General features: G+C 44.3%; 1 protein-coding gene across 3 annotated transcripts in view; it reads right to left on the reverse strand.

The window, feature by feature from the left end:
* Window positions 1–27,431, reverse strand: part of RHBDL3 (rhomboid like 3) — a 67,625-nt gene continuing 40,194 nt past the window's right edge. For 2 of the 3 annotated variants that reach the window (XM_074607883.1, XM_074607882.1), the window contains 6 exons: window positions 16,615–16,839; window positions 15,748–15,896; window positions 11,206–11,318; window positions 9,024–9,124; window positions 6,198–6,258; window positions 1–5,469 (listed from right to left, as the gene is read on the reverse strand). In XM_074607883.1, coding sequence (XP_074463984.1) covers window positions 5,198–5,469; window positions 6,198–6,258; window positions 9,024–9,124; window positions 11,206–11,318; window positions 15,748–15,896; window positions 16,615–16,839 — 921 coding nt within the window. In that variant the 3' untranslated portion in view covers window positions 1–5,197. The remainder of the gene's footprint in view (window positions 5,470–6,197; window positions 6,259–9,023; window positions 9,125–11,205; window positions 11,319–15,747; window positions 15,897–16,614; window positions 16,840–27,431) is intronic. The other variant, XR_012589954.1, reaches the window with a different exon arrangement.

A 27,431-nucleotide genomic window follows, 5' to 3' on the forward strand; every position in this document is an offset into this window, starting at 1 on the left:
ACCCACCAACAAAAAAAATTTAATGGTTTCTGCGCTCAAATAATATTGTTACAACAAAAATATACAGAATGTACACAATACAAAAATATTTGGAAACATACAATAGCATCTTACCTTGCAAATATCATTTTGTTTTACTAGCCCTTAACGGGAAAGTATGATTTGTTCAGTATTTTAAGGCAGAAGATTACATTGTTTAGTGCTTTGTGTTTAACACTGGGATCTGTTGTTAGCATCAGCAGTGTAAGCAAAAGAAAAGCTACATATATCTAGCCTTATTTTCAAACTAAACAGACACTGTGGGGGAGTCAGGAGACAGTCAGTGACTAACCTAGCTATTAAGCTTTCTGGAAATTAAGGTATTTTTGCTACTTAAATCAGGCCTAGTGAATGTTTTGTGGTCTGTGTGCGGAAGTACCCTGAAACATAAGTCTTCTGTACTACTACCGGCATTTCAGAAATACCTCATTAGAAAGCTTTTTCCAATTAAAAGCCAATTATTAATGACGACATTAAAAATACATTTACCTTTAAACAAGCTTGGTTTCTGTCTTATGTGTGATTCTTTCTTTATAGGGCTGCAAAACGCACTGTTTTCCTTTATAACCAGCTCTCAGCATCAGTGATTGCAGAAGGGATTTTTTGAGTCACATCACAGAGCCCTGTGGAGCAGCCACTACTATAAAAGAAACAGAACAGCAGCAATGTTCAGAGAGGTTCAAACCCCAGAGGTGCTGGCCTTCGTTCTCTACATCCCAGTTTGCCCCCAGAGGTTGCTGGTGCTGAACTGCATCCCATCCATATTCTCCAGTTCCACTTTGGGTAAAGCCAGTGAATGGGGTTTCCAAAGCAATTGAGCTGAGCTTGAATCTATGTAAACAGAGATTTTTGAGCTCTTTACTCACTGAAGTATGTGTGACAGTCCTAACCACGATCCTGTGAGACTAAATATTGGCACAGAACAGCAGCTGCCTTGTGAGGTCAGCAGATAGCTGTTATTTTAGCAGCTCTAAGCGCGTCAGATTCCATCCTCCGTACCCCAGTTCAAATTGATCTAATCTGATTTGAAACATATGGGCAGTACAATCCATCAGAAGGAGCAAGGTCTTGGGACGCAGAATCCCTGAACTTTATTTCTAGTCCAGCAACCTCAGACAACAATAATTTGTCCCTTCCCCATCGATAAAATACTTCCTACTGGAAAGCAAGTACTGAAGAATGACAATATGCCACGCGAGTACCAAGATTCCTCATCGACTGATGGGGAAAAAGTGGCATGAGATGTTGTCTTAAGAACTCAGTAAAAGTAAATTCATCGGCATTTTTATGACTCCTCTACACCTCACTCAGAGGCTGTTCCTGGTAACCTCCTCTCCCATCACTCCATCACAACCCTCCCCCTCCTCATTCCTATATTAGTACCGATGCGTGCAAAATTCATCTCGACCTGCCTCCAAGCATCTAGGAATAAATGGTGCATTTTGCAAGCCCTGTGGACTTTGATCTACCTGCTTCTCCTCCTCCTCCCTCTTCCTCCCTACGGCCATCTGAGCCACTTCTCTGGGATGAGGGATCAGCAAGAGGCTCAGAGCCAGACCCCATCGGTGCTGTCACTGTGCTGTCTCTGAAAGAGCTCTACAGCCGGCACCCCAGGCCCTCCCAGTCTGTATTACTGCTCCCTACACCCATACTCACTGGGCCAGTGCTGCAATATACTTACTATGTGGGAAGTCCAGCACAGAAGCGGCTTCTTTTTTTGCAGGTGTTGTGTCCTCTCTCAAGGACACAAGCAAAAAATAACTTCTCCTAATGCGCACGGTTCAAATCTGTACATTGGTAACAGTCCTTGCCTTTTGCTCTGGCACTGCACATCCGTAAGGTTCAATAGACTCACACATTTTATCTGACTGACGTAAAATCCTGGCGGCAGCTGAAATAAAACCAAAACAATCACCAAAACCAGTCCCTCAGTGGAGGCTCTTTCAGGAACACGTTGCTGACTGTGACAAGTTGGAACCAAAAATGAGCAGGATGGAGAATATTTCATCTCCCACATAAACCAGCAGCTTCAAGGACATCTGGAGGTAAAAGAAAAGCCTGTTTGCTATTAGCTCTCTGGTGCTGCAGCACTGTGGCACTCCTGGGTGCACTACAAAACAAAGTAACTGGGTTTCCTGATACTCTGTAAAAATATAAGTTTTCACAGTATAATTTTAGTGATAAAAAAGAATTATAAAAGCTTATGCACTTTGCACTGCTCCTGACTCCATGAGCTGATAAGACTCTTAGCAGACAACAGGCTCCGTGTACAACCTGCTCTATGTACGGGGAGAGATTTCAGCTCTGATGAGCCGGAATGTGAGAGGGTTTAATTTATTCACCCACAATAAATCAAGTACTGGTTTAAAGTCTGGCTTTTCTGATCCCCAGGTCTGCTTGTAAACTTGCTCAGACAGGGTATGGGGACACAGCATGGAAGTCTGAAAGATGAACAACAGTTTAAAAGAACAAGTCATAAGCTCAACCTCAGAGCTGTTTTCAACCAGTTCCTGTGACCTATGTTCATCTATGGATAAAGGACAAAAGAAGGGTGCCTGGACTAATCTGTTCAGCTCCCTACTACTCCTGAGCAGAGGCAGAGATATGTTGGCCAGGGTCAGGCTGATGAAGAAATTGGTGACCCTTGAACTTCTCGCTTTCTGCTTCACCCCAGAGCACAACACTGTCAGGCACAGAAACATTTCTTGTGGAGAAACTGATGCCATTAAATAGCTTTCAGCTGAGAAACCAAAAATAAAAGTCAATCGGTGCATACTGTACTCCAGTAAATTATAGGCAAAACAATCTGGGGTTTGTTGTGATAGAAAACTTCTAACAAAATTTTCAAAGTTTTCCTAAAACTTCCAGAGGAACTCCCATTTCTGCTCACCTCTGGTTTAAAGGCATCTGTAATCAGAAAGGCTTAGCAATAGGTGACCATCAGAATGTCCTCCTTACGTGTTAGCCATGCTTCTGCCAGTGTTCTCCTAGCTCCCTGCTCTCCTGCTGCTTCCCAGGGAGATGATCTCCATGGCTACAAAACTCACCTGGCCAGCACCTGAGACGATGCAGGTAAACTCTCATGACTGCTTTGATCTGGACCCAAACAGCAGAGGTAAAATGGCACGGGGAACAATTCCCTTTCTCCAAAATGAACAGAGCTCTGACCTTTATCCCTTCCTCTTGTTCCTCGATCTGAGGGCCCATGAGCAATGTACTAGCCATGCACGACGACAAAGGTGCAGCACAGAAATCCCATTCCTGTGCACAAAGGTGGCAAAAATTGTTTCTTTTGCAGGTAAGGCTTATTCCAGGCTGTGAAAACACTTATTTTCTCCCTCCTCCCCTTCCCCGAGGCAACAGGAGTTTTACTGGCGCATACTGAGGGAGCAGAACTTCACCCTTCCAGAGAGATTTCTCCCCGTAAGAGGCAAAGAAAGGGGCAGCTGATAAGCACTTGTGAATGTCCCCTCTCGAAAGACAAACTCCTACCAGCTTGTGGTGTCATCTGGCAGCACTGATTACACAGCTGAAAAAATAAAGCCCACGATACAGAGACATTTTGCTACAGAGCAAACCCAACTGCTACAGTGCCCGTGAGATGTGCTGTGGAAGGCTCTGGTGGCTGGTGCCTGGGCACCAGTATGCCAATAGAAAAAAGGAAGAAAGGAGCTAGTCTAGAGAGACCGCTATGGCTGCTTTATCCAGGCCACCATGCTAGGCGGGTAAAGGGAAGAGAAAAGGAGGGCATCCACATTCCTGGACTGTAGTTTGGCAGCTCTCTAAAGTGAGAAGCAAAATAACATAAGCACCTTACAGAGAAGTGTACCTATAAGCGCTGCTTGTGCTACAGATGTTCCAGTCTGGTCCCCAGGTCAGTGCAGGCAGCTGTACAGACTGTTGTACAGACCAGTTCCAGATTGCCAAAACCTGGGGGTGACTGACCAACATTAAAGAAAAAGGCATCATTGCAACTAACTGTTGCTTGGAGCCCCTGAACGTCCATTGCCTCAGGAAGGGGCATCCTCAAAATTTAGCAGTCATTTTAAAGCCAGTTTCATCAGTTTCACAATGATCACTGTAACACTCTTTCCACTTCAGTGGGAAACCCGTGCTACATACAACCTGATTTAACTCCACTGGCTTCAGTGGACAGATTTGGCCCCAAACGGACTGTATGGCTGTAAAGACTAGATAGTTCCCACCCTGCGCTGCTATAGGTGATCCTGGTCCCACTTTTCTAGTAAGAACCTGCTGGAAAAATTGATATCCTTGGTAGGAGCTCACTGCAGGCCAGGTGTTAGATCAATGTGGCCAGAAATAAAGTGAGAAGAAAACAGCACCTGATTGTCAGCTGATAAAAACACAATTGAACATTTGCCCTCCTTTCCTTCATCCCTCAAAAAGGAAACCCCAGTCACACTCTCTAGCCACAGCAGGCTGGTGGGAAAAAAATATTAAAATCAAGTGAAACATGCACAGTAAAAGTCACCACTGGCTGGGTGTCCACAACACTCTAAGGGTTCCCAAGGTTTATAGTGCAATTTCATTTGACCTGTAGTTGAAGACCAGTCTCCATCACTTTGGGTGATCAAGTTCTGCTGATTCCTTTGAAAGGTGCGCAGGACAGGTGTCACTGTAGGCTAAAATATCTTAGGAACCATTCAAGTAATTAGACAGCGGCACTGGTACGGCTGAACAGTCGGATGCATCTGCAGAAATCAAACCCAAGCTGCCTTGCGAGTAACCATGTGAGTCTACTCTTTTTCCCTTTTAGTGTTCAGCAACACTGAGGAGATTCATTCAACAACTGGCCGTAATTCCAGCACTGACCTGGAAAATACAAATATCTCATACGAAATATTGATGTGTGCTAACAAACCAAGTGATAAGTGCCCAGGTACAAGCTGCCCAATGGGAGCCCTGGCAGTGGAGAAACTGCAGGGTCCAGGCCAGCCAGTATTACAGTACTGCTGGAGCTGTGAACAAACTGATCAGCCCATTCCTTCATGAGATCTTTAAGCATCTCCTCCAGCACGCACTTGTGTTCAAAAGAATCATCCTCCCCTAAGTAAAATATAAAAATAGATCCTCCATCTTCGTTCATTTAACATAGATGACAGATGACTTCCGCTCTCGAGATTTCTGTCCCATGTTTTCAGGGAGGGGGAGGTAGCTTTAGATCCAACAGGCTGTAGGCAAAAATATTCCAGAAGATGGCAAACAAGACAAAAATGACATAAATAGAAAGGAAAATCCACCATAAAGTCTGATCTTGGAGTCTCTGCTCATAGTTCCTCAGAATGATGACACCAAGGGTGATTCCAACCACCACCCCTCCCAGGTGAGCCATGAAGCTGGGGTGTGGGCATGGTGGGTAAGCAGAAGGGTGGAATCGCAGCCACACAGCTCTTCCGAATTCAAAGCTCACTGGAACAAAGAAGGAAAAAGAAATTAATTGTCTAGGTCTATCCCTTCTTAAGTCCACCTTGCAGGCAGCACTGCATCCCTGAAGAGGTGTAGAGGGAGAAAGTGCCTTGTAAGGTGAGCACAGGGAAGATGGGAGGCCATGGCCATGTAAGGCATGCGGCACACAGACATGAGGTCTCCCCAGTGGCTGGTAGGTGGTCTGGGTTCATGGGAGTGTAGACAGGTGGGGGAATATTCTCCTTCCGAAACATGTATCAGAACCATAAAAAGTCAGACTTTGAAGACAGTTGTCCGTGCTGAATACATGGCCTAGTTTCCCTTATCGTGCTACCCAAGGGATATGGCTTGAAGATAATTCATTAATGTGTGTAATAATGCTGTTGCCATCAGAGATAGGAAGCGCTCTAGGAAACCTAAGTATTATCATTACAACAGCATTGCTTGTTTGCGAATTCAAAGACGAGAACGTTTAAGTCCCAGATCTCCACAAATGCCACAAGCAACAGATGCTGGCTAACAACAAACCCTCATTTACAAATTTACAAATGCTCGTGTTGAAAGCCAAAATCTGCATTTGAGAGTGATGTGGTTTCTGCTGCCAGAAGGTCCAGCTGCAAGTTCCTACCAAAGCTGCTGCACAGTCAAAACTCTCTGAATCAGCATGAACACTTATGACAAGGACAAACAAAACAGTATTGTGTGTGCGCCCGATATTGCACGATACTTACTACAGATCAAGGCAACAGCCATGCGCAGTAGTTTGAATTGGCACTTCATTCCTGACCAGTTCTGGAAGAAAGACAGGAAAACAAAGTGATGCTGCATGGAATCTTGGGAGGATTTTACATTCAGATCTACGCTGGAAGAGCACCAAGAATGACCATCCCTTGAAACAAACCCCTTTCATTGCCTTTGCCATCTGCTGTGAACTTTCACACACCACAGCAAACACCACTCTGTCAATCCCAGAGGACATAATCATGAAGGATATATTGCAGACATGTCCAAGTTATGGACGGCCCATAACTCCTTTTCCACTTGCACAAAATTTCCAAGCAGAAAGAGAGATCGTGTTCTGGGAAACTTAGATGTATGACAACACTACTATTATTATTCAGTCACTAAATGAAATTTTGCCTGTTGAAAGCACTACGAGATACCATGCTAGCCAGGTTTCTTGTGACAAACTCCCTGTTCATCATACTGAAGAAATAAAAAAAAAAAAATGCTTGTAAATTCTTCAGCCTAACTTGAATGGCACCCTTTTCAGCCTGCTGAAGACCCATTCTGCAATATGTATTACATATATTCAAGTTTAACGCGGGATCTGTCTGTAAATCACTTCTGTGACTACAAAAATGCAATCTCTAAAAAATAAGTAACTCATTTTCTCTTCTCCACAGAGACCTAACCCAGTCTGAAGGCTCTGAACTCATGCTGATTAATACTGTGCTGCTTCCTTGAGTTTTCATTTCCATGTAGCTGTTTTGAATTCCTCTCCTCACTCTTTTCCTTAGGGTGACATGCTTTATTGTTTTCCCCTGTTGGTTATTTTATTTATTTAATTCCAAGAATATTTATTTTTACAAGCGGGAATGTTTTCGTTTCCTTTGGTTACCAGGAGGCACAAGGGAACAGAAGATTCAAGAGACCCTCCCTGCAACAGTCCCTCCTCTTCCCAGCACGTTCAAAGCACCTGTGCAAGACTCTCTGCTTTACCAGCAAATGGCCAGCATGACACTTAGATACCCAGCGAGCAGAGAGAGAGAGGAGGGGGAAAGAAAAGCAGAAAAAACTCCACCAGAATGGGAAAGGCAGTAAAAGTAATTTCAGATGAGAAAAGAGGCAGCAGATAATGGAGAAATATAGATGCTAAGGTAGCAATTGCTAAATAGATTTGGAGGAGGCCAACAAGTAGCAAAATGACAGGCAGTTATGCAATGTTTTAAGAAGAATCATAGAATGTGTTGGGTTGGAAGGGACCTCTGAAGGCCATCTAGTCCAACCCCCCTGCAGTCAGCAGGGACATCTTTAACTAGATCAGGTTGCTCAGAGCCTCGTCCAGCCTGGCCTTGAATGACTCCAGGGATGGGGCCTCCACCACCTCTCTGGGCAACCTGGGCCAGTGTCTCACCACCCTCAGTATAAAGAACTTCTTCCTAACGTCTGACCTAAACCTGCCCTGCTGTAGTTTAGAAGAGGTCTGGGAAAGTATCCGGTGAAGACTCCCTACATAACCTCTGGCAGAGCCTCTTCCTCTAAAGCAAACCAAAATGTCCTCCAATCTCCCTCTCTGAATCCCTGCGTGAAGAAACCCTGTGTCTGCATTACCACCCTGTGAGAGAGGAAACTCCCTCCTGCTTCTGTTGGCCCAGTAGCAGGGAACACAAATCTTACTAAAAATAACTGTATAGGAGGCATTTCCCCAGTAGAAACCCTGTGGTATACGGGTAGCTCCTCTCCCTCACTCCCTATCTCTCTGCCAGGCACCCAACTGTCCCAATTTGGACAACAGCCCCCAGCTCATTCATGCTCCAAAAAGCTTGAAGACAGCAAAGGAGCCCTCTTCTGCCCAGCAAACCACTCACTTCCCTGCTCCCAGCTGCTACAAAGGCTGCCTGGAGCAGCACCGTTGTGGCTTGCAGCCGGAACCTGCGGATTTCACTTCATACAAGCGTTAAATACAAAGGCTTTCTTTTAGGCTTGACACAAGTGCCACCACACACACACATGTTTTCCAGCACCCATATAACAGACCTTCTGTCTACTGCAGCCAACTCACATTATCCTCCCACTCAGACCCCAGGGGAGGACGCTTTACCATAATTTTTATGGTTATTCTGCTCTGACATTGCTGTGCAGCCCTATACCACCACACACAAATCCTAATCACAGCAAAATCAGCTGTCTCAGCAAAGCCATTTTTGCCCAGCGGTCAGCTTAGAGGTCACACAGGCAGATATGCTGGGCTTTGCCACCACCTAGCTGAGGACCTTGGATGAGCTCCTGTTTCCAGGTCTTAGACAAACGATGATGCTGGTATTTACTGACTTTTGTAAAATATAGCATTAGGTGAAACAGCAAAAAGATGCATCACTAGTACACCCAGGGTTCAGCTTCAGTCTGGGTTTTACAAATGGAGATAAGAGATCTTCTGCACACAAATCCAAATACTAAATTTCCTTAGGTACCCACTAACATTGCAGGGTACATGCAGGCAGAAACAAGCCTGCAACTTCTGCAGAGCCAGTCAGCTCCTCCTTTTCCAAACACGTGTCAGCCCTTGCAAGGTGAGCTGATAGCCTGGAGCACACTGACAGACTCTTGGATTACCAGCGTCTTCGGCTTCTCCTGGCAAGCTGTCAGCTATCAGGGTACCAAGCCACCCACTGCAGCGTAACATTTCCATTCCAGGACCACACCACTGAGACAAGACTCTTAACTAGGGCAAGCTCTGAATGACCAACAGCTGGGTCAAGCCCTATTTCCAATCCCTTTGGGCCACCAGACCCAGCTCACTTCCAAAGAGGTCAGACAGTCACTCTGGTACTCACCATGACTATATTGGCCAAGTGAGCTGAGACAAGAGCATACACGCCTCCAGAGGAGCCCACCACAGGCGCAGTCATATCAGCTACTGACACTGCCAGGGACCCTGGGAGAAAGAACAAGGGTTTGTGACAATTGCTGGCCAAACAGATGTACTGTCCCTTACCCTACATCCCTGCTACTGCCTGTTTTGTGCTAATTGCTGCAGGTTAGTAATATACAGATAAGAGCGGGGATCAATTGACTTGTGAAGCTAACTCATTCCTGTAGTAATGCCAAGAGAGTGACTGACTGATTCTTTTGCACCTACTTTAAAAGCAGCCAAGCCAGGCAGCAACACATCTTCAAATCCATACTGCAAAAAGTCACTTATTTTAATCACCCTGATTAAAATAACAAGGAAGCAGGAGGCAGAAAAACGTTTGTGCCTTGTTCCTCACCTGAAGATAAAACAGAAGTAGCTCCCATACTGGCAAGACAAATATTTGCAGAGTGAGAAGGAACCGGGGACTTGTAACTTAGCACAGGCCTCTGATCAAAGCAGAGCCTGTTAGTTATAAAACTTCCAAGTAAAACTAGCTAAAAATAACCTGGATGAAGGCAGTAAACACAAGATAGCAAAATGACAGGTCAATCACATAAAGGCACCGCTAATAACAATACATACAAACATAGACACTGCTTCTCCTTATCTGAATTGGAGCCTTAGATCTGCTCAAAGCTCCTTTAATTGTAACCTTTAAGAGTAATTTGAGAGAGAGACAAAGGCAGACTTAGTGTCACAAGGCAGCAATAATGAAGATCCTTGTGATGAGCGTGAATGGCAAAGAGACACAACGGCAAATCTTGAGAGAGTCCTCCATAGTACAGAATCTAACAAACTTCTTTGCTAACTGCTTGGCTGATTCTGGGTCAAGAAAGTGCTGAGGTTCCACCAGCCAACTCTGCTGAAAGCTCCCTCCTTCACTGTATGGCCCTGAGACTTTGCAGCTCTTAAACACTGCCATTAAGGGAAAAGTTAATGAGAACTTAAGAAAAGAGTAATGAGAACTTGCAGTTAAGTCCTTGGACACCGCACTGAGCATATACCTTCAGCCTCTCGATCTTATCTGGCACAGATGTGCGATGTTTACACACAGATTTACACACAAATTAAGCATCGTGGTTTGGTAGATGGATCTATGTAGAAAAGCTTATGTCTGGAAAGTTGCAGACTGGGGACCACTTTAGTGCTTATTAAAATAAGGGGCAAGGGACGGCAGACCTGGTCTGCTAACTCCTTTCTCTGCGTTAAATAGCATGGGGTTTGTACCATGTCTAATTATGTCCTAGTCCAATTATTCTTTCCACAGCCTCTCTACTGGAATGTAGAATTTATTACTACACGATGCAGCCTGTTTTACAAAGGCTTTATCTGCTCATTATGGAAAAAATAAAATTATGTAGCTGGGGAAAAAAAACAAAAATCACCATAAATCTTGAACTAAGGCTGTCAGTCATTGTCTGGGTTCCACTGTGAAGCCACTGGTTGTTCTTAGACTTTCCTCCTGTTTTAATTAGATCTTGATCTGTTGTCAGCTAACTTCCATCACCTCCAAACTGCTGGTAATGCCAAACATAAATAAAAGGAATACAGCCCAAACTAAAGACCAATCAAACCCCATGGCTTCATGATTAAATGAATTTCCAGATTCCTGTGCACTGCTCATAACCTACAACCAAATCCTTCTTGCTTACTCAGGCTGTAGAAAGCAGACAGCACAGGACAAATGGAGGAAGAACTGGCAAAGGGCCTGGTGGGGGAGGGGGGTGGTGGTGTGGAAAGAAAAAGTCTCTTCATACAGGGATGCCTGTGATGCCACCCTTCTTCTAGGCTTTTCTGGGACACAAGAGGAAAGGAACAGCGCAACCTCCACGCTCAGGAAGACCATCTAAAGCAAGGCTATTTTAAAGTAACAGGTTATTGGTTCTTTTTTGCAGGTCTGCTAAACACAGAGCCTATGGCTAGTTAGAAACAGATGTAGCATCTTTCCCACTTCCAGCCTCCAAAAGAATTTCAATGCACAGAAGATCGGTGACTGCTCTTTTCCTACACCCAAACATCACAAAACACTTCTCCTACACAAAAGCCAGCACAGACCTTTTTCAGATGCTTCTCCATCTGGGGCATCCAGAAGCGTCACCTACCTGCCACAACTCCAGCAACGTACACAAAACTGATCCTCGCAGCTCCATGCACCATTTCCAGGGGAACCCCAACCAAGAGCTGAAGGACAACATTGAGTCCAAGGTGTTCTATCCTGCGGCAAGGAAAAACAACAGTTGTCCTCTTTAAGTCTTTGTCTCCCTTCTCTATCCTTGAGACAGAGATATCTTGGAAAGGAAACCAAATAGCACCTGCTTCATGGAAGCAGACTGTAACACTTGGAGAAACAATGGCTCCTGAAAAAAATCAGACCGAGAGCTATGATGTTTCTTCCCTCCTTGCTGCTCATTATCTTTTTCATATCCACCCAGGTCCTGTCAGCCAAAGATCTCACAGAATGTTTGGTTCTTAGTGAGACTTTTTTTTTTTTTAATAAAGAAGCAGTTTGAAGAAGTTAAATGACTTGTCCAAAAAAGCAGCAAGATGGCAGCAGAGCCTGGAACAGAAGCCACAAACTTGACCTTCTCCTCTCCTAATGATACAGCCTTTCCCTGCACATATTACACTGCCACGATGGGAAGTGGATATTAAGTCAAGAGCAAGGTAAGCCTATAGCAGTCCCAAGAAAGTTGTTGTTTCCTTGTGACACATAATGCCACTTTACTGTTTGTGCTGTCTGACCCTCGTGCTTTTCTGCTCCGCCTGCTTCAATGTGATCATGGCCAGAAAGGGAAGCAGAGGACATTTTATCTCTGGTTAGGTGTCCAGTGAGACACAAGGTGTATTCACTGACGCCCTCTGTTCACCTACCCTTGTTCCATTACAGTCAATAACAAAACTCATGCTGAACACAACAGGAAAAGCTGGGCTGATCCTAGTCTCGTAGAAAACTCCGCTGTGCGCATCAGGATGTGCAGGACCACTTGCAGCCTAGCGGCAGAGAGTGTGACAGCTAAAATGCACATATTTGGTAAAGACCCCAGCGCACCAGTTTTCTCCCGTGCTGAATCAATAGTTTGAAAGCAAGTTCTTTGTTGTTCTAATCAATAGTACTTAACAAAACCATCTTGCTACTTTTCAAAGCTCTGTGCAAATATTTACCCATGCCTACGCCATCTGCAGGATCTTCCAGTGATGTGATAACAGCACCAGCCCCCTGAGCAGGGTCGCTCTCCACACTGCGCTAGTGTCTGGGATTTGCCCTGGGCTCTCCGCACTGCGACCTCGCTGAGTGGCTGCAGCACACTGACCGGGGGGTAAGGCGCTTTCTGTATGAAGAGTGCCAGGGTCTGTTTACAAAGCAGGTGGACCTAAATGACACGGCAGTATCCTTAACACAGAAAGCTAGCATCTTTTGGGAGAAAGAGCGCAAAATAGCTAATGCATTGAAAAAAATCTACGTCCCATTTTATAAAAGAAAAGGATTGCTCACAGACAGCTACTACCAATCTTTGGTTTAAGTTACATGCATTTTCGCCTGTTTTGGTCTTTCTTCATGTTACCATAGCAATTTCCCATATACATCAGAGAAAAATGATGATGGTGAGATGCAGTAATGACAGAACAGTCACATAAACGAGAATTTAAAGTTGGACTGGAAAAAAACCCAAGAAATGATACTGCAGGAAACAGTCCTTTCTGGATATCTTAATAGGTTTGTTTCAGATGAATTTCTCTCCAAGGATAAGTTTCTCTCCTGCATGAGACACTCAGCACTGCAATTTGTCATCATGGGAAACTGTTGTACGTAACCCAGTGTTTTTATTACCTTGCTCAAGACTTTTGAAGCCACTGGGCATAAGCATATTCTGGCACCCGTTCTGATCCTGCATGTTTACAGAATTTAGGAACAACCAGCAAAGGTCAAACTAAGATCCCAGAAAAGAGCCAAAGCACCCAAATGCCCTTTTACAGAGAGGGGAGAAACTTTGGCTGGCACAGAGTCAGCTTCATGAGGAAGCACCTGAGGTTTTCACACAAAGCAGTGGGCCTTATTTTTCAAAGTAAGCTTTTGTAAGAGCTCAGCAAAGTTTATCCTAGCGTCTAAAGTGACTGCTCTGATTCACAGCTGTTCTTAAAAGACTTTCCAGAAGCAATCCCATTCACTTCTCCCCATCACGCTAAGAGCTTTGAAGGCTCCACAGTCAATAAGCATCCATAAAATATAATTAGCCTTCGCCAGTGCTGAATGCATCATTCTTGAAATGACGATTTCATTGATTTATTAAGGACTTTCTCCTTCCCCAGGACCAAACAAATGGGACTGTGCATCAATGCAAGTCATTAGTTATGGCAGTGTTACAAATGCGTGGGCCCCAGATAATCAACATCTGCTTTCCATGAAAGCAGAAGGGCAGAATTTACAACTTCGCCTGCCTTTTCAGCCCTTGACAAAGCTCGCTCCATCAGGGCCAACAGATAGCCCGTGCATTTTTGGAATCCTTCTAGAGGCACAGCCAGCCAAGCCTTAGCAACTGCTGTCCTCTCAGACACCTTCCGGCTGTCACTTGCTCTTCAAAAAAACAGAGTGCGTGCACTAAATTAAGGAGCAGTGCACATTACCATTTTAAAGTCTCAGCTGGAAGCAGGGTAACAATAGACCCCACAGCATTGGGTTAGCCTCTGATTTGAAACCGAGAGGAGAGCGATGGGCTACCACTAACAAATGCTATTACCTTTCCAAGATTTATCTGTTCTCCTGATATGAAAGGAGCTTAACAGACAGAAGTTAGCAATAAATGAACATTTAGCCTAACTCCAAATACTGCAGATAAATCATGGGGTTTATTGTTCCAGCGGGGCCCTCCATTGTTTTGAAGGCTACGAAGCTAAAGAACTTGGAATCCAACAGAAAAACAAAGAGTCTCCTGCACACCACCTTCCCCACTGTTCACCTCTGAACCAGCCACAGATGTAAAATAAACCTGATATTTTTTTCAGCCAGTAAGCGTGAAGAATGCCAGAGTACTGCCTGATACAGGAAAGGGTGACCTTGCGCAGGTTAGGAACGCATGCCACAGGTGATACAGGAAGATATTTAAATGCTGCAAAAATTGTCCTTGTGCAGGTGCTTCTCTTCAAATATATCCCAAAGCAATCTGCGGTTACATAAGTGATAGAGTAGAGCACCACCACCACCAGAGGAAACCCCAGATACAAATTAGCTAACATTAGTTAAAATTAAGTGGTTCTTCCTTTTTCAAGCCCAGTTTTCCCCACAACCTCAGTGATGGAAATTTCCAATTCTCATTTTATGTAACTAGCCTCATGTCTAAACCCAATAGGCTCCACTTGCAGATTGAAACCTGTATACAATAGACTTTTTAGAGGGATTTAGCACGCAGAGTACAGATGTTGCCACGTCCAGAAGTTTCATCTATATTTTTTTTTCTTACTCTCCACTTGGGTGGAGTCTGTTCTGTCCTACGAATTTTATCCGGAGATCTGGGGCACATCTTGTGCTCAAGGGCAATTACACACAGAGACAGTTATTCCATGGCAGAGAAGAGACATCAGCACGTCTTCCATAGAAAAAGGAAAAGATCAGCTTGATCTTTCTGGCCTTTCATAGGAGAACATTAACTGATGGCAATATAGGCTTTCTATTTAAGAACAAAGGGTCTTTATCTAGTTTCAAACTATAAACTACTGCTAAAACTTGCTGTGATTTTTCAATGACAGAATTAAAAAAAATTGCAATTATCTGCCAGGAATGTGCAAAGATAATGATCTGAGAAACTACTCAGAGCGGGTAGAGTGTTTTGCACAGGGATGAACTTTCCTGTGACACTTACTCATCACCATGGCATCACAAACATCACACAGTCGCGTCTCTTGGAATCTTGGGAGGACTAGCGCAGTCGAGAAGCACAGTTAGAATCCCCAAGCCTTGTATTCTCTTCCCAAGTCTGCTACACACCTCCCATAGGATGAAGGAGGATTCATTTTACTGTGCACCTTCATTTTGCGTTTTGCATTAGATGTACCATTCTCTGTCCATCTGGTCAGTTGAGATTGGCAACTCTTCAGGAACACTGGTGTTTGTACAGTGCGTACAAAATGGGAGTTCAATCTTGAGTCAGGCTTCTAGGCATTATCTCAGTCCCTACAGAAGGGACAGCATTACTAAGTGATGACATACCATAGGCACAAGGAATTTAATCGACTTTTCCAACCTCAACTAGGAAGTTTAGCAAGAACACACCATGGAGTTTTTAAATACCAGTACAGCATCTTTGCAGACTTGTTCTACCACTTGCACAGCTCCTCTAGAGGGTCACTGGGCTTCGATCTGGTGAGTTTCGGGAAGCACACGTGGGGGAGTGCACAGTAAGAGGAAAGTGTGGTCCCAACATTGGTGGGGAGAAGAGCAGCATCTGTTAAGTTCCTTATGTTGCCTCCTCCCTTCAGAGAGCTGCAAAGGTTCACCCCCATTGCCCAAAACTCCACAACAGCTTCAGATTTTTATGCGCAATTTAGAATGGATTTTTTAAAATTGATTTTTGGCCTGATTCTGTTGCTTTTTCCTCCTCCCTCTGGGGAGCCTGAGCTGTGGGGAATTTCTGCAGTTTGTAAGTACTCACCCTGCATGCATGAATATGTAGGTTAGGTACCTCCAAGCCTGAGCACGGAGCTGAGGATGGTAAAGCAATGCATTCTTCAGGTACAAGGGATGTGTGACTTGCAGCACAAATCTGTCTAACACCACTCCATTGTAAAGAAAAAAGGCAACCTAGGAGAGCAGAGAGATTCCTTCGTTAGCAAATGCCTTCTCTCGATGAAAACACTTTTTAGCTCAAAATCATGGAGAAAAAGTCAAATATACAACAATTCTTCTCCCATTTGACACCTTCAAACAGCATGAAAGTTCCCTGTTTGGAGGAACCTGCAACACATTGGTATAACTCTATATGCGGCTTTCTGTAACACACCAGCCGCTGAGTCAGAGTATCTCAGTACCCCACTGATCAGTGCCATATTATACCCTTCTCTGTGCTTATTCCAGTGCATTACTCAGCAACTGTGCAAAGATCTCATTTGGATAACAGATGAGCAGGTCAGAATATTTAAATCAGTTTCTCTTACCTCTTTTTCTCTTCATTCACAGAACAGAGGTAACCGTATAGGAATTTTTCATCTAATTCCATTATTTGAACTACCAGTTTCCCTAGAACTATCCAGAATTTCACGCTTCAAAAAGTTTTGCTATAGTTTCCCAAATTCTGTAGTTTCATATACAAATTGTTTCAATGACTCATAACCACACTTGGAGACAGATAAGATCACACTCTCCACTTACACACACATACACAGGTAAGCCAAAACGGCTATCAGCTTCATGCTTGTCCTTGTCTGAATTTAAATGAGTCCCACTAGCCCTTGATCACATTCCAGCAAAGCCTCTGGCAGTGTGGGATGGGCTCCCAGAGAGAGGAAATTAAGGCACTTGCCTCTACAATAGTGATGGTAATCATGAACCAGGGTGGAGGGCAGCAGGTATAGCTGTCGTAGTACCACTTGCGGTCTATCTCTCGTGGCAGGGTCTCGTATGCAACATGCCGGATCAGCCTCTGTGAAAGGCTCAGCCCCGTTTCCTCCAGTAGCGCCTTGCTGCACAGCCTCCTGTTCCCCTGAAGGATGGCTTGCCGAAAACTATTTGACCTTTTGTTGCTCATCTGGGTAAAAGAAAAGGAAGAAACCATGAGGACAAAGCAAGACCTGGCTCAACCATCCAGGGCGATTAGTGCCAGATTGGCAGCACCAGATCCAGGCAGGCAGGAGAACCACCACCAAGCCGGAGCTTTAGGAACCAAGTCTCAGGATAGCCACAGGGTGACCTACATGGGGTGCGAGGAAAAACAGTACAGGGTCTGCTATTACAATACCAATAAATGAGGTCAGGGCAGAACACTGGCAAGGCGGAGCAGAAGCTGCTGATGCACCTGGCTGAGCTCTCTGGACCATTCTCCGGCCTTCCATCCACTGCCTTCACCATCAGTTATCACAATCCACATTCCTGTGTCCTGCTTCCCTCGGGTCCCCCTACTCTATCACACTTCCCTGCACTTATCTCTTGGAGCAGAAAAATTCTTGAATGTAGGAGCAGGTACATCCACAGCATCTAACTCTTGTGTTCTGGTCCGTGCTGGCAGGAGTTATCTCTGGACAAAGAAAATTACCACTTTATGTAAAACAAAACTGCATGAGCAACAGCAACAAAACAATGAACTAAACTGGTGTACAGGCTGTCTTAGCCACTGTAAACTCGCAAGAGGAAAGGATTTCTTCTTTTAAAACAGTTTTTCTCAGAGGGGGCAGGTTTCGAGATGGTGCAGGCTTTGGAGGATACAGCTAATTTGTATACGCATTATCATCTTACATGCATAGAATTAGCTATCTATCTTTTTGAGCATACACTTTCCCAATTTGGATGCATAATTAAAGCAATTGCATTTGCAAATCAGGCAGATGGAATTTTATGCCTCGCCTGCCGGGGGGGGGGGGGGGGGGGGGCGGAAAGGAGGGGGAGAAATCAGGTCTGAAAGAGCTTGCTCCAAGATTTGGATAATTGCTAATTAGCCCTGATGTCAAACAAACCTGCTGCATTAGAGTCACTGTCTGTACTGGCTGAATCTTTGGCAGGAAGGCTTAAAAGGCTAACTATGCGTAAAGACCACTGTAGGGGGACCTTTTACAGTAAAAGGCAGCAAAGTGAGTGTGACAGCCTGGTCCTTCTTCTGAAAGAGCTGTTAACTGATCTCAGAAACTACCAGCATCTGCAGTCTCCCAGAACCAAATAAGAGATGACGTTCAACAGCATTGGCTTCCAGTTGTCTTGGATCACGCTGGTTTCGGCTAATATCCCAAAGTCATCAAAGCCCAGGGCTTGCGCTCTCAGTGCCCAGGCAGCTGGATAATTGTTCCAAGCTGGACCAAGCGGCTTAAACCACAGTAATCACTGCAGGGAGCCACCTCCTGTTAATCACTGGAAGAAGGCAAGGGGGCCATCTGAGGTGATGGCACTGCGACCCATTCTCCCAGCAGCTCCCCATCCCTCCCTAGCCTTCCCTTTACAGCCTGTCCCTCCAATGCAGAAATTCACCAAAGTGAGCAGTACTCACAGGCAATTGATCTATTTCAGGTTTTTTAAAACTGGAGAAGTATTTGTTGTTGTTGCTGGTTTTGAGTTGTTTTAGTGAGAAAGAGGTTTACCCTAAAACCTTTTTCTCCTTTGCTCTCTCTTTCCTTCGCTCATTCATAAAACACTTGTAAAAGAACACATCTGGCAAAAGAAGCAGAAAAGGCAAAGAAGGAAAAAAAAAAAATCTGTCCATAAAAATCTTTCTCCCAGTCTTCTCAAGCCTATCATTCAAAAGCTTTTACCTAAAACTAGGGAAGAAGAGGGGGGAAAAAAAAATTGTTGATGATCTTCTGTTGCATTAAGAAAGGCCACTCGAATTGTTAAGACAATATTTTCATGGAGAAACATCCACTAGGTGTAAGGCTTTGTTTAGCATTCGTGAGATGCCTTTTGGTAGGTGACAGACACAGCTGTGTTTCAAAAGGTACCTTTAGCCACGTAATGACCTCACTGCATCCACAGAAGAAAGCGTCACCCTGGGTTAGTTCAGAGCAGTCTGTTGGAGAGCCACTGTGCATGCAGCCTCGCGGAGTTCATTCTGTTCTCTCTGGCTTCACTCCTCTTGTGGACGAGAATGAATTCAGACTGAAACTATAAGTTTGCCTGCTACAGATGAAGACATCAGGCAGTTGTCTGAAGCTGTTGATATGCTTATTCTAATTACAGCGATATGTGTGATTTTCCTGCCTCCCACAAAACGGTCAGTGCTTTTCACTGCAGCAGCGCTGCAGTGGAAAATATAATCGTTTCCAGAGTCAACCAAAGAAAATAACCATTGCAGTTCAGCATCAAGAAGTGCTGACCACCCTCAGCAGATGATCCCCTCATTGCTGCAGAGACTGGCGAGAGAGATGGGCACAACACTCCAAAGGCTGCTGACGTTCATGTCTGGGCTAGGCTCATTAACAGAAACTTCCTTGCATTTGTTCAGCAGAGAATCTTAACGCAGGTACTGCTGAACCCATCTGTTATTGCTGAGCATGGCAAAAAGGGACTTGCTCAGTTTAATTGCCTAAATTCAGCACAGCCCCATCAAGCCGGTGTCCTGCTCTGCATTACTGCTAATGCTGCCCAAAGAGCTCAAATAACAGCCAGGGCAGTGCAAATTCACCAGTACGATGTTTCTGAAAGTGTTCCTCAACATACTGAAAATGAAACAGAGGGAAAGGACATCTTAGTTGTGTTAAGAGCGGGATATTTCAGGATCACTGTGGAAGCCGCTTCTCAGATGAACAATGGGTGGTGGGAAGCTGGACCTCACAACACTAAGTGACATACCCAAGGCCATAGACTAGAGTTATAAGAATCCAGGTCGCACGACTTCTCCGATCACCAGGCTGCACTGTTTTCAAGCTGTTCTGTTCAGCCAAAAGCTCTGCCTTCCTCCTCCGAGAGAGGAAAATAAAACACAGGATCTTCCACAGCCCACATAGAAGCTAAAATGGAAGCTCACGACAATGTGATTTCCTCCCAGAAACGATAAGAGACAGTTGTAGCTTTGTTGTCTCAACTATCTGTTCTCACACCCCATTATTTTTACGAGGTGTTCCATATTGGTTCTATATTCTGGCCACATGTGGATGAAAAAATGCCAAGAGTTACTTAAACTGGTAATGATAGGAAAGCAGTAAATGTTGATATTCCGAGAGCGAGGGAAGCCCTTGGGCAAAATGCTCATAGCTCTCTGGGGAGCACATGACTGCTGGAGAAAGAACTTTTATGCCTCAACACACAACAAGGTTATTTCTATGCACTACGAGGCACTGCCCATCGGTAGCCTCTCTGAAAAACAGGTATGGATGTATCACATCAACCGCTCTCGTAAGTAGCAAGCACAGCCTCTTCCTCTTAGTTGATTTTTGGTAGCCCTCCCCAGATGCTGAGAGATAGGCAGATAAACTTATAAATGTATTAAGAGTTTCTAGTGTTTATCAATACAAACCAAAGCAAATGACTGAGAAATCATTTATGGCTAACTCAGATATGAGGTCATGGGATCAAAATGTTCAGAGATGGAAAAGATCTTTGAAGTCAGCTTCTTAAGTGGCTGGAATCCTGTCTTAGGATATAGGTAGGATCTACTGGGTATTCAAATTTATCAGCTCTTAGCAAAGAGGCAACTTAACAACTGCCTGCAAATGAAATGGAGCGGGTCACAAACTGCTGCGGGCTTGCAGAACACATGGAGATATCCAGCACCATTGTATTCTTCCCAGATCGCGACACACCAGCAGACTCCTTGGAAGGAACTCCCTGCATCCACCAGCAACAGTAGGTGCTGCGTCAATGGGGACCAGGTTTCAATTTACCCAGAAAATTAAAAGCCTTTGGTATCCATAATTACAACTCTAACTCTTCAGAGCTCTTAGCACTAACTAAACCTCCTGCCACCTCAGGAAGAAAAATAATATTTGTCAGGCCTTCTTTAGAGCAGAGCATAGGGAAAGAATGCCCAGGTTCCCTCCAAATGTCGTAGCCTTGGTGTGGTTTTACACCCAGATGACGCAGGGACACAGAGTGTCAGAAGCATACCACGTGCGCTCAAAAGCCCCCACAATCAACTAAGATGTGGATGACTGGAGGTACTGAGCACCCGTTAAAATTAGGCCTCTCAGTAAGAGAACATCCTGCTAGTCCCCACCTGCCGTCACTGCCCATCACACCGATGATGAACGGGGCTCCAAAGAGGCAGCACAGCTGACTGCCGGAGCTCAAGCAAACACAACAGTCCTGGACCTGCTCACGCAACCCCCAGGCTTTTAAATCGTGCTTTTAATCTCGAGCTAGGAGGTGATGGGCAAGAGGAGAGACAGAGGATTAAGCCACTACCGCTGCTCTTGCCAACTCTAGATCAGAAGCCTGTTTTGTTCCTCAGACTGACTTTGGAAGACTCAAATCTTCCCAAAGAAAGAGTCTCCCATATGGTCATGATTTGCTGACTTGATTTCAGAATTACATAATATTGGTATTTATGAGCCAAGTATTTAATCATCATCTGAAAGAACACTGAGCCCATTGTTGTTACGTCTCCAGAAGCTCAGGGCAGCCCACCCCACTTCTCTTCATGCAATTGATCTGGGACTTCTTTAATGAGCGTGATATTAAAGCTGCAGGCAGATGGGTACCGCAAACAGTATGTGGGGAATGAAGGTAGCGGTGAGGAACAACACATTCCCTTAGTCCTTCATGCCTGCAAAATGTTATTATGCAGAGAGAAAGAAATTTCCCTTGCGAAACAGCCAATCTGACGTGACTGGTAACCATGCACTGCCACCTCTGCCCTTTGGCATTACCATACCAAAACAAAACAGGGCTTAGTGCTACAGCTCCGCTCAAAGGTTGGGTTTAATACATCTACTAGAAAGGAAAAATTTTTCCTACTTAGATCTGAACCTGTCTTCAACATTGTGAAAATTTCAGATAAGAGTCCTTACCATCTAGTGTGGCACAGTGTCAAACTTTGGTAAAGTACAAAGCCCTGCTTTTGTTCAGAACACATGCCAATCTAAAACTAGTCTCAGATAATCTGCAACTTGCAATGGAAACTGTCCATTCTCACTGCCAGACCAATTTCTCTGGGTTTCTTGGCTGTCTGTACTACTGTTGCTGCCCCAGATAATCAATAGCCAAGTCATGTAGCATTTCCCCATCTCCAGTTTCATGGCTTGCGTGGGGCACAGTACCCTTTTCACGGTTTTTATTCAGCCTTGCTCAGGAGGTTTTGAAAAACGTGGATTTCTGCCCATTACGTATTGGCATCTTTGAGGCTGGTCTACAGCTATTTTTAAACACATACAACACTGTGATAGGCAATGTATTCAGCTCTCCAGCTCTGATCCTCCAAGACGCAGAACACTAAATCAGAAGTTAGCACAAGCTTTTTAAAAGCCTCTATCAGCTCTAGTTTTATAACCCACTTTACTTACAAATGCAGCCTTTCCAATCAATTTTGCTTTCAAGATTCACATTTATTTCCTTCCCTCACTCTACACTTCTACAAAATGCTAATGTGGGTAAAGACTGCTTCTCCCAAAATGCATAGCTCAGCATCAAGTTCATCTGTCACAGATGTTCACATGCTCTGAGCCAACCTGGTAGCGCTTTCCCAAACAGTACCCAATGGAAAAAAAGCAAATACCAACATTATGATTTGCTCTGATCAAACAGTAGCTTACTCTGGGGATTCAAGAAAAGTTAGAACCAGGAGAGACCAAATAAATTATCCTGGTCATTGCAAGGGCATTCCCTGCTCGGGGTTTTGTCCGGACTCTCATTAGATGTGCCAGCCTTACACTTCCATTAGAAAAGGTAAAACCGCATTCAGATTTCAAGGTTAATTGCAGTAACACTGCTTGCAGGACAAAACCAACATTTTGGTTCAAGTAACATTGTGTCGAATCACAGCAAGTTTGAGAGGTCAAACCCCCAACACCCCTTCTGTCCTCATTGGTGCTGGGAAGGACTGAAATGCCTCCAACTGAAATGAATCCAGATTTAATTTTCTGAAGCAAATTTTTTTTTCAAAAGTATCTTTATGACATTTCCCACTCATATGTGTACTTTAGATACATACACAATTAAAATGACCATTTAAGTTGACTTAGTGCTTCTCAAGTTTCAACTGCACACGATTGAAAACAGCTGAGGAATCACGGTTAAGGATGGAAATTTCTATGCCAAGTTCCTCTTTAATTGGCATAATGATTATTTGCCAGACTAGTTCACTTGGAAGAAGGTTCTCTCTTCTGCTACGTGTAGCCAGTGTCTAATGCACTCAGATCCATGCACAAGCTGAACACACTCCAAAAGCAGCCCTTGCATCCCAGTTATTAACTTCTAAGATACTTACCCGTCCCTCTGACTGCTTTCCTCCCCCCCACCCCCCCAGAGATGTACATGGCTCTTGCAACGTCAAAAATCACCATTTTTCTCCAAAACAGTAAGGAAAACAGCATGAAGGGAATGTGAGGCACCTTTGTCAGGAAGGGTATCCAGCTCCTGGAAACGGTCCCTGCAGTAAGAACTCTGCACCTCAATAAGGGTTTTAATACATTGAAATGTGAGAGATGGATAAGGACACAATCACGTGACCACTCTCGTATATTTCTTGATAAGACCTCCTCCTTACCCACAGTAGCACAATATTAGATCAAATGCTGAAGTAAAAGATTTTCAAACCTTTTTTAATTAAATATTTGTTATTATACCTCTGTATAAAGGCCAGAAAGAGAGTTCAGGAATCCTATACTTTCAGCCAAGATAGTGAATCAAGGACAGAGGGAGCATTTAAAGGGGAAGCTGAAGGACATCCCAGCGTCCTCTTGATGTTTGGCAGATCTGCCCTGCTTCAACAGCGCAGCTAATTGGAAGCACAGAGGGGAAGAAATGCAGCTATAAAACCTGCAGCTTTGCTTGCAACAAACATTTCCAGAGTAGCAACAGTGAGAATAAAATGACAAATACCGGACAGGACCACTAGAACGGAGGTCCTGGGTTGTTCTGCAATAGCCTTTTAAGCTTAAAACATTCACTAGAATGTGAACAAGGGTTTAGCAGGAAGAGGAGATATTAATTTGGGCAAACTTTTGTCTTGCCTGGGGATTCCCCTGAGAATTGGAGATTTAGGCCTTATTGCTTATCGTCCCAGTGACTCAGGTAATAAAGAATCATATACAGTTCTTGCAAAGCCTTGTTCACCTAAGCCTTTTCTGCAGGCTGTCAGATGGTTCAGTAAAGGACACACAAAGACACTGGAATTGGAATTTATAGCTACTTTATGACCGTGCTACAAAGTACTTCTAAGTACTATTAAAAAAACTCCAAGCAAACCATGGTTTAAAGGACCTCTCTCACCTCCCCACCCCCCACCCCCCCCAAGAATACAGTATGTAACCTCTTAAGAGCTCGCCTCTACAAAGATAATAAAGCCCTCCTGGTGCTGTCACATACACGCTCGCAAAACTAAAAGATAAAATTCCATGTTTTCTCATTCAAAAAAAAGTTCTCTTTTCCTAGCTACAGCTCTTCTTTCACTGTTTCCCCTCATTTCAGTTCAAGCCAGGTTGGAGGAAGTATCCCAAGTAAAAGTGTAAGCACTGAAACAGCAAAAGCAAGAGTTACCTTTCAAAGCAGAAAGGATGACCATCAAAAACGTACGGGCATGTGCAGTGTCCCCACAAGGGACAGAACCAAGCCTTGCTTTTATCACTGACGTGGATAATAAGAACAAATGGCTTCCAGCCATGCATTATTGAAAAATGTCTTAAGAAAAATATAAGCAGATACTTTTGAAGCCTTGGAAAGCAATCGAAAGGCAAATGTAGTTAGGGAAAGAGGGAATAGGGAGCTTAAGGGAACAGCAGGCGGGGTTTAGCACTTTGCAGAACGGGTCCTTCTGACATGGCTGGCTATTGCCTACTAAATCCTGTGCCCAGCTGGAGATAGTCCCACCTCTGCTCCATTAAGATAAAAAAATACATTGCAAGTTTGGAGAAAAGTCCTTTCACAGACCCAAACAATGTGAATTTTTCATTTTGTGACTGCGGACAGGGAGGGTGTGCTGCTATCCCTGAAATCTCTGCAAAAAGAAAACTCACAAGTCAGAGAAGGAGGGAAAAGTCAGAGAAGCAGCCTGCTCACGTCTGAAGAGGAACACATCAAGAGGGCGAGGAGGTGATAAAGCCATGATCCAGCCAGTCCAAAGCAACAATCCACGTTCCCAGGCAGAGAAGACAAAGAGGGTTTAGCCAGGGAATAAGAGACTGAATCTCTCCAGGGCCTCACTGCTCTGCTCTTTAGCTCTGTTACAGTTCATAGGATATTACGTGAAGTAGTCCAGGACTGCCAGCAGCAACTGCTGTTCGGCAAGGATCTCGGCAAATAATATCTCAATTATAATTACCTCCTGGCTTGCCTCCTCTCTAAAAGTAGCAAAGTTAGTTAAACAGCTTCGTTCATTATCTCCTCCAATGGCCTACGCTGTTCATAGCCAGAATTTTCACTGTGCATTTTTAGCATCTCTCTTCAAAATGCAGAAAAGCAACCAGACAACAGAAATGCGCAAGACGCCTCCACTTCTACAGGAAGTGTTTTTGTTATTCTGCACTGTCTCAGACACAGGGTAAGAAATCCCACCTGAAACTTTCTGCCATTCTTGCAGACCCAGTGCAGAAACAGAAATGAACATGATTGCAGCACTGTGTTTTACAACTACACAAGATGAATCCCATATATACAGAGGAGAAATAATTCCCAGTGAGTTGCCTATCTGATTTTTTCAGCCCCTTCTGTCTGCAGATTACACCAGGAGTCTTCAGCTTCCCTGAATTCATTCATTACTCAAATTATTTACTGAGTGATTTCTAGGGTCTGTTCTCACGCTGTAAAATTTTAAATTTCAGAAATTTAACCTGCTTTGCTGAGTTGAGAACAGGCATATGTTTTGTGTAGGTACACCTGGGTCTTCTTATTAAGGTCGGAAGTACTAGAATTACATTTTTTGGTCCATCTAGATGTTTACAATACACTTTAGACATCAGGGGATAACACAACTTTGCTCAACAGCAGTCCTTTAGTTGGGGATCCCAGTGTGTGAGGGAGCAGGCAGAGTTCTTGGTGCTCATGATCACGTTGGAACATATGGGTGCAAGCATTTTTTACTGCCCTCTCTGGGAGATGCAGTACCCTGAAGGAAACAAAGTGCTAACACTATTACTCTGTGAGGTTTATGGCTGGCAGTGCCTTCTGGAAATAATAATTTCATAGAGTTCGGCTGTTTCTGTGGTCACTAATAACATCTCTAGGCATCAGACTCTCTAGTAAGTAAGTAGCCAAGCACCCTGCAGAATAAGCAGTGTCACATTCTGTCACACTTCCAGGGAACCCAGCAAAGATCAAGGGCTCTACAAGGGTGAAAAAATGGAAAACCTTCCCTGCTCAATTTTTATCAACATTAGGAAAGCAGAGAGAAAAAACAGAGGATATCATATCCCAGGAACTGACCATTGAAGACAGAGTTCTCTTGATGCCCAGTGGTTAAACCCTACTTTCTGCTGGATTCTGTGAGACAAATGCATGTTTATCCCTTTGGCTGGTATAGAGTTAATTTTTTTTCATAGTAGCTTGAGCAGGCAGCTCATCAGCTCCTTCCATCCCTTGGAAAGAAACTGAAAGAGCTGTCTGTAAGACAAACACACAGAGTCGTCTCCTTCCTTCCTTCCACACTGCTGCTTTGACAACTGCTCTGTAATGCGTCTCTGGTATCCAGCCCCACTCCTCTCCTCAAGGCTTCTCCCGTGGCCAGAGCTTTATTAATGCAATTTTACCTCCTGCTCAAAGTTTCACGACCTTGGACGCATTTGGGAGACCATGAGATTCTCTGATCACGTCAGAGTCCTTCTTCATGAATACTGATGGAGAACAGGAAAACCACACACACGGAGTCATGCTTGTAAAACCTCTGTGGATCTAGTAAAAGGTCAGCCTTTCCCTTCCCCACAGCCAGGACCATCATTTTTGGGTGCAGATCAATTCTTGCTAAGCTACTGAAACAGACAAATTAACCTGAGCAAAAAAGCAGAGATGGCTGATGATCATCAAGCACAAGCATGTACTTAAACACCACCACACATGGTTTCCAGGATTGACAGCTATAAAGTGAAGGAAATCACTAATTTCACAGTGATTCTGCGTCAACTGTGCTGCTTCTTTCTATCAGGAAGTTCACAAGGCAGGTTTGGGAGCAGGAAACTAGCGAAAAGAGAGGGAGCCCTAAAAAGTTTGCATGTTGGAAATCAGTAGCAACTAGAGGAGGGGTGAGATTCCATTTGTAAGTAGTTTAATGTTCTGGCATTTGCATTCCTTATTGATTAGAAAGTGCAAAAAATGCAGATGAGGATGGAGGGACTGATGACAGAATAATCAATGGATTCTTTACAGGAGTCATTCAATAGTAGTGAAGGAAACTGGCCATTTTGCAGAAATCGCATCAGGTAGGTGTAAGGTGGCACGATCTCCCATTCCCCAAAGAAGGAGGCTGTCCAAGTCTCTCACCTCCCACCTGCCCCTCATTAGCTTGTGCTGCTCCTGAGCACAGTGGAGCAACGAGACAGAAAAGCCCAGCTGTAC

Source organism: Larus michahellis, chromosome 14 (genome assembly GCF_964199755.1).
Source record: "Larus michahellis chromosome 14, bLarMic1.1, whole genome shotgun sequence".
NCBI lineage: Eukaryota > Metazoa > Chordata > Aves > Charadriiformes > Laridae > Larus > Larus michahellis.